Source organism: Plasmodium gallinaceum (assembly GCF_900005855.1).
Source record: "Plasmodium gallinaceum strain 8A genome assembly, contig: PGAL8A_v1_119, whole genome shotgun sequence".
Classification (NCBI taxonomy): Eukaryota; Apicomplexa; class Aconoidasida; order Haemosporida; family Plasmodiidae; genus Plasmodium; species Plasmodium gallinaceum.
Window position 1 is genome coordinate 394,245 of NW_021628276.1, and position 13,174 is coordinate 407,418.

Genomic DNA, 13,174 nt, shown 5'->3' on the forward strand with positions numbered 1-13,174 from the left:
TATTATAAGAATTAAAATATAAAAATTAAGAGCACTATATAATTTTAAATTTTCCTTAAATTTTTTAATATAATTTGTTCAAGAAACTTTTATTATAATTTTTGAATCTTACCGATATCTTTTTTTTTTGAAATATATTAAAAATAAATTATATATATATATATATATATTAAATAAATTTATCTATATTTTTTAATAGTAATATTTTTTTTGTTAATTATATATTTGCATAAAGTTTATTTTTACAAAAAAATTTTTATAAAAATTCATTTTTTAATAAAAATTTTATTTATTTTTTCTTTTTTTTCCTAAAGTATTTGCATAAAAAAAGAAAAATTTATCCCAATTAATTTTAACGTGAGACGTATTAATGTTTATGTATTTTCTATAAAAAACAAATTCATTTTAAATGCTTTTTTATCATAAAAATATATATCATATATATATTTTTGAGAAATATTGCTCATAATAGGCATAAAAAAAAGAAAAAGAAAAAGTTATTTTTATCAGATCAAAACATACTTTTTTTTTTTTTATAAGAACTTTTATATATTTACATGTAAATATATATAGGATGTCTGCAAAATTACATTTTTATGAATAAAAGATTAAGTCTTTTTTTTATAGTTTTTTAAATTCCAAATTTTGTATTGAATGCTCGCACTTTTCTAAAAATAAAATTTGAAATATATATTATACATATAATAAACTAATTTTTTATTTATATTTACAATTTTACTTTTATTTTCAAAATTTATTGATAAATTTTTATAAATTTTTTAATATTGATAAACAAAAAAAAAAAAAAAAAAAAAAAAAAAAAATACATGTTTTCATATTACAAATATTTAATACAATCCATATACTTGCATATAAATATATATATATGTTTAGTGCATGAATCAATAAATATAAAAAATAGAACAATTTAATTTGATTATAAATTTGTTTTTTATGTGCAAACCATTTTTGGATATATTAGTTTCTTTATTTCTGAAATATTTATAATTTATACATTTTACATATATATATATATATTATATATATATATATATATATATATTTATAAAATTATTTTATATTTTATATTTATTGATTTATCCATTTTATTTTGTTTTATTTTATTTTTTATATATTGTTAACTTTCATAAATTAAGACATTAAACAAATATATAAATCTATAGCAAAATAAAAATTGGATTATATAGGCAAATAAATTGGGAAAAGAAAAAGGTATATGCATAACATGCACACACACGCTTTACGTCATAGTATTTATCAGTATAAATAAAAAAATAAATTAATAAGGAAAAATGTAAATAATATAATTAAAAAATTTTATAAAATAAATATTAAATTAACATATAACATAAAGTATTCTTTTAATTTCTATATATTTGTATAAAGTATATTTTTATAGTTTTATGTAATATTTAATATTTATGTTTAGAATCTAAATAATTCTACAAATATAGAATTATGAATGCGTATTTACTTAAAAGTGTATATTTTTTTTATTTATAAGAATAGAATAATATAAAATAAGAAAAATATATAAAATACAATAAAAAAAAAAGATATTTCTTTTTTTTTTTATTATATTTTTATATATTTTTTGTCCACTTATATATGAATATGTATTTCTATTTATGTTTTCTAATAAAAATTTAGCAATAAATTAAGTTTTAATTTTTTTTAAATATATTTTTGTTTTTTTATCTTCATTTCTACTTATATTTTCCTTTATTTTATTATTATTTTTTTTTTTTTAATTTGATTCTTTCAATATTTATCTTCTGTATATGTATATATATGTACATATATATTTATTTGTTTATTATTTAATTCTTAATTGCTGTATATCACCATAATTTATAAGAATGATAAATGGTAAGAAAAATAGAAGTGCAAAGACGAAAAATTATATAATTAATGTTAATTGCTATACATGGATAAACAATAGTCATGGATTATTTGATTATGAAAGTGAAAATTTTTATAAGAAATGTTTTAAAATAAAATGTTTATATAATTTTTATTATATTTTAAAAGATGATATAAACGTTGAAATAAAAAATGAAGAAGAAATAAGTAAAATTATGTTAAATAATACTAACTTAAAGTTAATATGTAAAATAAAATATATAAATAATAACTATCAGTTAATTCCATGTATAGAAAATATATATGATGATACAAATAATAGTGATACCAAAATAAATGAATCTAATGATAATAATATGACGGATAATCATATAGATAATTTCTGGGTTATTGTAAAATATTTAAAAAATAAAAGTTCTGTGTTGCATGAAGATGATGTAATTAAATTAGGAAGAGTTAAGTTGAAAATAAAAAAAATTATAACTAATATTCAGCAAGAAAAAGAGTATAATAAATCTATATCTCCATTTGATGATGATGAATGTGAAACAGTTGCACCTGAAACTGAACATTTTACAGGTAGCAATATAATTGAAAAAAATATGATTATTAATAATTATATGAACAGTGTTAATGGACATGTAAATTTCGATAGTAATTTATCAGGAGATATATGTATTCATTGTGGTACTATAAATAAAAGTAATAACACAGATGATATTGGTTATAAAAATAATAATAGTAATAATGAGGATTCTTATGTAAAAAATTATTCCTCGAATAATTTATCGTCTGGAATTACTAATAATAATAATAATACACTCAATAATTCTTATATAGATGGAGCATATTCATTTAAAAATAATTTATCAAATGATATTTATCAAAAATGTTCAGATATAGATAATAAACTTCATCTAAATAATTATAGTAATAATACTAATATATATAATAGTTATACTAATGAAACAAATAATAATATGAACGATTTTGAAGATTCAAAATATAAAAATAGTATGGATAAAAATTGCAAAATAATAAAAGAAAACGAAATTGGAGATTTATATAGAAATTTAATGAACTCAAATGATTCATGTGAAAATTTAATTCCATTTAGATTTAACATAAATGAAAAGGAAATAAATTCAGTTAATGATTACGGAGATTTTGATAATAATAATAATAATAATAATATCAAATTAAACAGTAATGAAAATGGTGAATATAATATAAATTCAAAAAACAATAATAATAATCATAATGCTGATAATATAAATAGTAATAATAGTAATAATAATAATCATAGTAATAATCATAATACTGATACTATAAATAGTAGTAATAGTATCATGAAGAATAAGTGTGATATGAATAAAACAGAAAATGGGGAAAATAATGATATTATAAAAAAAAAGGATGAAATAATTGTTTTGAGCAATAATGATAGCAATATATCGGACGATTTTATAATTTCATGTACATTAAAAGATAATAATATTCATAATAATAAAATGAAATCACCGTACTTAAAAGAGAGTAATTGCACAACTCATAGTTGCTGTCATAAAAACATTTTAAATATAAATAATTCTGACATGCAAATGAAAGAAATTTCCTTAAATTCAAAAAATATTAGAAATATAGGAGATTATGATGATAAAAAAGATGAAAATAAAAATGTATATGAAACAAAACAAGTTGAAAACAATGACTTGGATTATTTAAAAAATTCTCCTATTCACATTAGTTATGTAAACATAACAGATAATAATAATGCTGTGAATAGTAATTTTGGTAATAATAATGAGAGCAATAGTAAAGAGCCCATAGTAAGAAATATAAATTATAAGGAGTTAAATAATCGTTGTTGTAACCATTATTATGAGAGAATGGATCTCAATGATAAGAAAAATAGATATGATAATGATGAAAATAGAAAATTGGGAAATGATTTTTTTAATAATATAAATTTGTTAAGAAGAAATAATATTAATAAAAAAAATAATAATAATAATATTAATAGTAATAATAGTTCATTAAAAGGAACTAAAAAGGGAAATAATTATGAAAATGTGGATTTTACAAATAAAGAAAAAGGAGAAATGATAAATAGTGCTAAAGAATATTATATTCAATATAAAAAAGGTTTTTCTATTTCAAGTTTATATAATTGTAGAATATGCTTATGTGAGTATGATGATGTAAATAATCCATTAATATCACCATGTAAATGTAAAGGTTCTATGAAGTACGTTCATTTAAATTGTTTGAGAACGTGGATGAGAGGAAGATTAAATGTTAGAAATGACTGTTCTTCTTATTCTTTTTTTTGGAAACAATTAAATTGTGAATTATGCAAATTTCCATATCCAACATATATATATGTGCAGAATAAATATTTAGAGTTATATGAAATACCAAAGCCTGAATTGCCATATATAATTATTGAGCTAATTAATGATAGAAATAAAGGTTTTTATATTGTTAGTCTAGCAAATACGAAATATGTTCGAATGGGAAGGGGACATGATAGTGATGTCCGTGTTAATGATATTTCTGTGTCAAGATTTCATGCAATGATTAAATTTCATAATGGAAATTTTTATATAGAAGATTGCAAAAGTAAGTTTGGGACATTAATTCAAATAAGAAAACCTGTTTTTTTTAACATAAGAAGAAATAAATTTATTGCTTTGCAAATAGGTAGAACTGTTATGTATGTGTACATGAAGAGAAAAAATTGGATATTTTTGCCATTATGCCTAAAATTATCAAAAACAAAAGATGAAGATGTCAGTACTCTTGATAACTTTTCCTCAAAATTATTAATAGATAATAATATGCAATTAACAAATAACAATTTTGAATATAATAGAATTAATAACGAATTATCCAATTATGAAAATATTAATCAAACTATTGAATGTGTGAATAATCACGTTTTAAATAATAGCAGAAATGATAATATCACTTCTGTGCATAATATAAATAACCAGAATGAAAATAATGATTTAAATGTTAATACTAATAACACATATAGTTCTTCAAGTAATAGTAATAGCAATAATGGTAATATTAATCATATAAATAATTATAATAATAATGTTAGTAGTAATAATAATGGTGACGTTAATAATAATAATAATGTCATAAATAATAATAATAATAATAATAGTTATAGTAACTGTAATAATATAAGTAATAATAGTAATACTAATAATATGAATAATTATAACAATAATGTTAGTAGTAATAATAATGGTGATGTTAATAATAATAATAATGTCATTATTAATAATAATAATAGTTATAATAACTGTAATAATATAAGTAATGATAATAATAATATCAATGATAATAATAGTTACAATAACATTAATAGTAATAATAATAATTCCAATGATAGTCATTGTTATAATAATTGTAACAGTGACAATACTAATATTAATACTACTACTACTAATAATAATAATAACATAAAAAATAATAATGTAAATAGCAAAATTTGTAACCATAGTAATGATAAAAACGAAGATATACATGGAAATAGTGACGATATTAATATAAGCATAAATAGTAATAATGATGATGAAAATATTACTCTTAATAATATTTCAGCGAGTCATGATAACAATATGAAAATTTTGAAAAATTCAAATAGTTATGGAAGGAATAATAAAAACAATACCAATAATTGTGACAATATAAATAATAACGATTTAGAAAATTAAATGAATGAATTTTTTTACATTATCTCTAATTTATCATTAATGTTTGATCATTAGAACTAAATACATTCATATTAAAATGCAATTTTTTTGCAAAAAATTTGGAATTTTATATATTAACACATACAATAAAATAATCATGCTTTCAAATATAACTATTCATTTACAAAATAAAATATTAAAAACATTACTTACTACTATTGAATATATAATTAAAAAAAAAAAAAAAAAAAAAAAAAAAAAAGCTATTTTTATTGTAAATATATTTTAACTATAAAGAAATGTGGACATATTTATGCCATTTAATTATTTGTAAAATAAATATTATTGAATAGTATAATCTATACATTTATACAAACTTTCATTTATATAAATGAAATAGTAAATTTTATATAGATTAAGGGAATTACAACATTTTGTAACTGAAAAAAAGTATTAAATGAGACTATGAACAAAATAACAAAAATTAAATAAAAAAGCAAAAAAAATAAAATAACTAATAATAATGTACATCTATAAAAAAAAAAGTTATTTAATGATTATGTCTAAAATAATTTTTTTAGGTAAATAAATATTTACAATTTTGTTGAAATATATATTAAGAATTTTATATATGTACGAATAAATACAAATGTATGAGCTTTAATACTTTTTATTTTTTTTTTTTTTTATTTTGTAATAATAAAATTATTTAAATCATAAAGCATACAAGTGCATGTGTAAGGAAGAGATTTTTTTTTTTTTTCTGAACACGAAATAAAAGTAAAATAAGTAAATGATATGGTATAAATATAAATTAAATAATTATTGTTCATATATATATAAGTTAAACGTATTATTTATTATATATTTTTTAATTTCTTTAATTTTAAATAGTTTTTATGTAATTTATTTTTTCGTTATATTTTGTTTTTGCACACTTTTTAAAGTATTTATTAGAATATATATTTTTTTTTATTTAAAATAGAAAAAAAAATATAAAGTTTTAATAAGCTCATATTTCAATTTATTTGATGTTTCATATATTTTTTTTTTTTTTTTTTTTTTTTTTTGTTGATTTATATCTAATGAATTTAATTTTTTTTACAATTATACATTTAGAATATATATATATATATATATATATATATATATATATATATAAAGATATTTTTAATTAGCTATTTGATGAGAAAAAATTAATTTTATTTTGTATTTTAAAGAAATAATTTTTTTTTTTTTATCACTTAAAATACTCCGCCATATAAAAATAAAATTTTTATAAACTTATTCTTTTATTACCGATTTTAAAATTAATATTCTTTAAATAATTCTTAGTTAATATAAACATATTTTTATTGTAAATTTTTGTTTTAGAAAATTAATTATTAAATTTAAATTTGAGCAATCCTCAAAAATAATATAGATAAAAAAGAATATATAATTGCAAATGAAAAAATTCAGTAAATTATTTTTATAAAAATAAGAATAACAGGAATTCGATATGTGTACAACTTAGTCAAAAAAATATTTAGGAAGTTTTTACTTTTTTTTTTTTTTTTTTTTTTTTTTTTTTTAATAATTAATAAAAAGCATTTTTATATTTCCTTACTATTATTTTGCATATTTTATAAGTGAAAAATATAAAAAAATCCTACGATATCCATCCATATTATATAATTTTTTTTTTTAAATTTTAAACATGAATTAAAAATATTTTTTTTCATTATAGAAACTATGATTTAAATATATTTTATGAATCTTATTTAACGTATTTTAGAAATATCAATTATTTTTGCATTATGGAACTTTTTGAAAAAGCAACATTTTTTTTTTATTTTTGAAATTCTAGAGAATTATTTCTTAAATGAAATAATAAATAAAAAAAAATAAATCAATTATATTTTTTTCTTTTTTTAAAGTTGATGTATTAATAAGAAAACATATACATATATATATATATATATTATAAAGATGTCGGTTGGTGTACCAATAAAATTATTACATGAAGGAATAGGTCATACTATTTCTGTAGAAACGCAATCTGGAGTTTTGTATAGAGGAACACTAGTAATACATTAAAATATTTTACTTATCTATTTTTTATAATATATTTATATAAATATTTATTTTTATTAGTTATTTGCAGAAGATAACATGAACTGTTTACTTGAAAATGTTTCAGTAGTTAAAAAGGATGGAAAACAGATCTTATTAGAAGTGAGAAAGAAATAAAAAAAAAATGAATACATGAAAATTTATAAATATATTTTAAAAATGTAATTTATATTTTATTATCAATTAATATTATATATTTATTTATTTATTTTTATAGCAAGTTTATATAAGAGGTGGTAGTGTATGTTTTATGATTTTTCCTGATATGTTAAGATACGCTCCTATATTTAAAATAAATAAATCAAAAACCAAAACAAATTTTGCAACAATTAGAAGAGCAATGGAAGTTCATGCAAGAATAGCTTCAAAAAACAAAGATATAAAGGCATAATTTATAAACTGTTCATACGTATATATATTTTATTTTTAATTTCTTTAATATTTTCTTGTTTTTTCCTAATTTTCTATTGTATTTAAAAATTTTATATTAAAAACATTTTTGCATATAGAATTAAAAATAATAAAATTGTTTTTTTAATGAAATAAAAAAAAAATGATTAATAGATTTCTTAATACTTTTTTACAAAATGAGTTTTTGTCTTTTAAAATAATAAAAAGAAAAACATTGTTTTACTAATATATACTACATCTTATTATTAAGTATAAATAAAATAGAGAATAATTATCTTTTTGTAATATTTTAACACCGTCTCATTTTTATTATAAAAAAAAATATACTAATGTAAGTTCTAGTAAATAATTTAAAAAATAAATTAAATCCTTGTTTTTTTATCAAAAAAATTCTATACCTTTTACTAAGATTAGGATAATGCTTATTTATGTAAATAATTAACATTTTTTAAAGAAAACTTTTACAAAATAATTTTCTTTGGATTTTTATGAAAATAAAGTTATACTTAAAAGTAAAAAAAAAAAAGTTCACTTTTTATTTTATTTAATTTTTTATATAATTTTTTCTCATAAATCTTTTTTTTTTTTTTTTTTTTTAAGTACGAAAATTAATGTTAAAAAAAAAAAAAAAAAAAAAAAAAAAAAAAAAAAAAATATTCCTAAGGATGAATTATTTAAATGAAAAAAATAGAATTCAATTTAATTAAATTTTTTTTTTATTTAGTAATAAATTAAAAAAGTGTTTGTATATACTTGTAACACTATAAAAATATTGATAAAAGCAAATTATTTGTTAAACACCTAAAATTTTTTATATTTTTGTATATTATATATTTTTATTTATTACGATGGCATATTTATATTCTAACTTATCAGACTTTTGGACTAGTGATGAGGATATAGAAGATGAAGATGAGGAAAATGAAGATGAGAAAGATGAAGAGGAAGAGAGTGAAGAAGAGGAAGAGAATATAGAAGAAAAAAAAAAGAACAAAATAAATGAAGAAAAGAATGAATTTTATAATTATGACATAAAAGAATATAATAATGAAAATATTTTTGAAAAAAGAGAAAACTTGAAAGAGAATGATTTGTACACGAATGGTACATTTAACGTTGTAAATGAAGGATTAAATTTTAATATAAATGATTTAATGAATGATAGTGTAAATGATTTATCTGATAAATTTTCTATTAGTAATATTTTACAAAATTATGATGTCAACGATTTTATTTTCAATGATTCTTTATTAAACTATTGTGAAACAGGTGTAGCAATAAATGATGAAGCACCGTGTAATGAAAAACTAAGTTTAAATGAAAATTTTAATTTTAAGCATTCTAATTCATTCGATTATGTAAATCCACCAAATTTCAAGTCAAAAATAACTAATGAAATAAAAAGTTTAGACATAAACGAATCCAACAATAATAATATAAATGAAGAAACAATGAAAAATAAATTAAATGAAATAAATTTATACAATGAAAATTTTACAAAATCAGATAATTATAATTTAGACTCAAAGGACATATGCCAATTAAATGATGAAAAAAATTTAAAATCATCTAAGGAAGATAATTTTAATGATAAGGAAAATTTTCAACTAGTGGATGATATCAATATAAAAATAAATGAAGAAAAAACGAAGGTAAAGTACATTAGAAAAAAATGGGTAATAGAAGACAATCATTCGGATGTCTCCAACTTTTCTAAAAATGATATGTTATTAAATTATGATTTTGAATTAGATGATTTTCAAAAAAGGTCAATCAATCATTTAAACAATTTTAAACATGTATTTGTGGCTGCTCACACATCAGCTGGTAAAACTTTGATAGCTGAACATGCAATAGCATTATCCATAAAATTACAAAAAAAAGCTATATACACAAGCCCTATTAAAGCATTAAGTAATCAGAAATATAATGAATTCAAAAATATTTTTAAAAATGTAGGAATAATTACAGGAGATGTAAAGATGAATGTAAATGCTAATTGTATAATTATGACTACAGAAATTTTAAGAAATTTATTATATTTAAATGATAAAATTATCAACAATATTCACTGTGTTATTTTTGATGAGGTACATTATGTTAATGATGAAGATAGAGGTGTTATATGGGAAGAGTCTATTATTATGTTACCAGATCATGTTCAAATTTTACTATTAAGTGCAACTGTTCCCAATTATTTGGAATTTGCGGATTGGGTAGGTTTTACTAAAAAAAAAGAAGTGATTTCAATATCTACAAAAAAAAGACCAGTGCCTTTATTACACTATATATATGCGTATGATTCAATTTTTTTAATAATGGATGAAAAAAATAAATTTTATTCATCTTCATTTAAAGAAATATACATTAAAATAAGAGAAAAGGAAGAAGCAAGTAAAAATCAAAAACAATTGCAGTACAAAAAAAAAAGCAACTATGATCCGAAAAGTAAGCCCGTTCAGAATAAAAGTGAGACTGATAATACGAAAGGGTATTATGAATATTGCAAACAGAAAAGAAAACAGAAAACATTTTTTAATGAAGCAAGTATGAAAACAGAAATACAAAAATTGCAGACTCTAATTAAAAAATTAGAACAAGACAATAAGCTTCCCGTTGTTTTATTTTGTTTCTCAAGAATTAAATGTGAAACTTATGCGAAATGTATGCCACATTTAAATTTTCTGAATAATAAAGAAAAATCAAAAGTTCACCTATTTATTAAAGAATCTATATCAAAACTGTGCACACGAGACAGAGAATTAAATCAAATAAAAAATTTAAGTAAATTATTGGAAAAAGGAATAGGAATACATCACAGTGGATTATTACCAATTTTAAAAGAAATAGTAGAAATTCTTTTTTCAAAAGGTTTAATAAAAGTATTATTTGCAACTGAGACATTTGCTATGGGTATTAACATGCCAACAAAATCAGTTGTTTTTACATCTATATATAAGCATGATCATTTAAAGAAGAGAATATTAACGTCATCAGAGTACACTCAAATGTCAGGAAGAGCAGGTAGAAGATCATCAGATAAATATGGTTATGTATATATATTTTGTTGTGATAATATCCCTGATCAAGTACAACTAACAGAAATGATGATGCAAAAAGCTGTTAGCTTAAAAAGTAAATTTAAGGTAACATACAATATGATTTTAAAGCTATTAATAAATAAACAAATAAACATAGAAAAAATGCTATTTAGTTCATTTTTAGAAAGTTGTAGAGCTTTACAAATTCCATTATTTAAGAAGGACCTAAAAAGAAAGAAAAGGTTGCTTCAAAATATAAAAGAAGTTGAATGTATTTACATGCAAGGAGACATAATTCCCCCTATAGAAAATTACGTTCAAATTGATTATAAATTGAAACTTATTGGTTTAGATTTACATAAAAAATTATATAATATGAAAAACAGTAACTGTTTTGTAATTGGAAGAGTAATGTTATTAAACAATATTAGCATCCTTCATAGTTCTGTTTATGCTATTTATATGGGATGTGATAAAAAAAGTAACAAAAAAAATGATAAAGTAGATTTTGCTCAGAACAGCATATTTTTTCAAAATAATAAAGAAAAAGATGAATCAAATGAGAGGTTTTTTTTTTTATTTATTCTACCAGACTTTATGACTTATGAAGATATGCTATTACAAATGGGAGATTGTGATAAGGAAAAAGATAATAATAGTTACAACCATGAGAATAAAAATAATTCAAATAATAATGCAAGTTATTCAAATAGTATTTCAGAAAATATAAACTTGTACGAAAATTACAAAAATATTTTTTCTGAAAGAAGAAACAAAAATGATATAAAAATTATATACCATTCTTCTTTTGATACGGATGGTAACAAAAAACATTTTGTTTTGTGTTCAAATATATGTATTGAAAATATTTCTATTATAACTAATACTGTAATAAAATTACCAAATGTTAAAACAACATCTCTCTTGAATAATCCAAAAAATTTATTATTATATACCCTTGAACTCGACAGGTTAATAGAAAAAGAAAATTTTGAACCAATTGTTTTATCGAAAGTGTTAAAAGCACTTAAATGCGAATTTTATTCTGTATTGATTAACCAAACGGATTATCTAGAGAGCTTGAAAAAATCTAAGTGTTACAATTGCAATTTAAAAGAAAAACATTATGAATTAGTTTGTAAAAAAAATGATTGCTTGAATGACATTGAAAATATAGAGAAGAATATAAATGCAAAATCATTAAATCTGTATGAAGATATGGAAGGAAAACTTAACGTCTTAAGGCATTTTTCGTTTATTGATGATCAAAACAATTTAACAATAAAGGGGAAAATAGCTAGCTATATTACTTTAACTGATGAAATTACATTAACTCAGGTTATTTTTGAAAATCTTTTGAATAAATTGAATCCACCAGAAATAGCAGCTGTTTTATCATGTTTTGTTGCACCAGAAAAGAAAATTGAAGAATCACCTGATTTAACTGTAAATTTGCAAGATGTCAAAGCTTCTTTAACAAATATTCATAGCAAATTTGAAGAATTTTATAAGGTAATTCGCTTAAGAGTAAGTTCAGAAGATCACTGGAAGTTGTGTAATTTTAAAATAATGTTTATTGCATATAAGTGGGCTCTTGGGGCATCTTTTGCTGAATTATTAGAACAGACAGAATTAGAAGAGGGTTTAATAGTCAGATCTATTTTACGTTTAGATGATCTATGCAGAAAAGTCAAAATTGCATTTTTATATCTTGGTAACATTGAATTAGCACAAAAAGTTGAAGAAACATCAAACCTTCTAAGAAGGGATATTATTTTTACTACATCATTATATTTACAGTAATTATATGTCTTATGATTTACATTATTTTATTTTTTTATTTTTACTAAAATTTAAATAAATGTATTCTTTCTTTTCTTTTTTTTTTTTTTTTTTTTCCATAAATATTATGATATTTTTGCTTTTAATTTTATAATTTATGCTTTTTTATTATATTTATATAATTTTGTTAAATAATACTCTTTTATTAAATCATGTTTGTTTCGTTAAAAA

General features: G+C 19.1%; 3 protein-coding genes across 3 annotated transcripts; all 3 read left to right on the plus strand.

Annotated features, from left to right (window-relative positions):
* Positions 1 to 1,880: 1,880 nt before the first annotated feature.
* On the plus strand, positions 1,881 to 5,615 carry PGAL8A_00422500 (FHA domain protein, putative; the record flags this gene model as incomplete). Its single annotated transcript, XM_028672947.1, has 1 exon — positions 1,881 to 5,615. The coding sequence occupies one exon, from the start codon at positions 1,881 to 1,883 to the stop codon at positions 5,613 to 5,615; it is 3,735 nt and encodes a 1,244-aa protein (XP_028529449.1).
* A 1,950-nt stretch (positions 5,616 to 7,565) lies between these two features.
* Positions 7,566 to 8,100, plus strand: SNRPD3 (small nuclear ribonucleoprotein Sm D3, putative; the record flags this gene model as incomplete). The annotated part of the gene is made up of 3 exons (XM_028672948.1): positions 7,566 to 7,661; positions 7,731 to 7,811; positions 7,927 to 8,100. 3 exons carry the CDS (start codon positions 7,566 to 7,568, stop codon positions 8,098 to 8,100), a joined length of 351 nt encoding a protein of 116 aa, XP_028529450.1.
* An 868-nt stretch (positions 8,101 to 8,968) lies between these two features.
* On the plus strand, positions 8,969 to 12,964 carry PGAL8A_00422700 (helicase with Zn-finger motif, putative; the record flags this gene model as incomplete). Its single annotated transcript, XM_028672949.1, has 1 exon — positions 8,969 to 12,964. The coding sequence occupies one exon, from the start codon at positions 8,969 to 8,971 to the stop codon at positions 12,962 to 12,964; it is 3,996 nt and encodes a 1,331-aa protein (XP_028529451.1).
* Between the last annotated feature and the right edge of the window lie 210 nt (positions 12,965 to 13,174).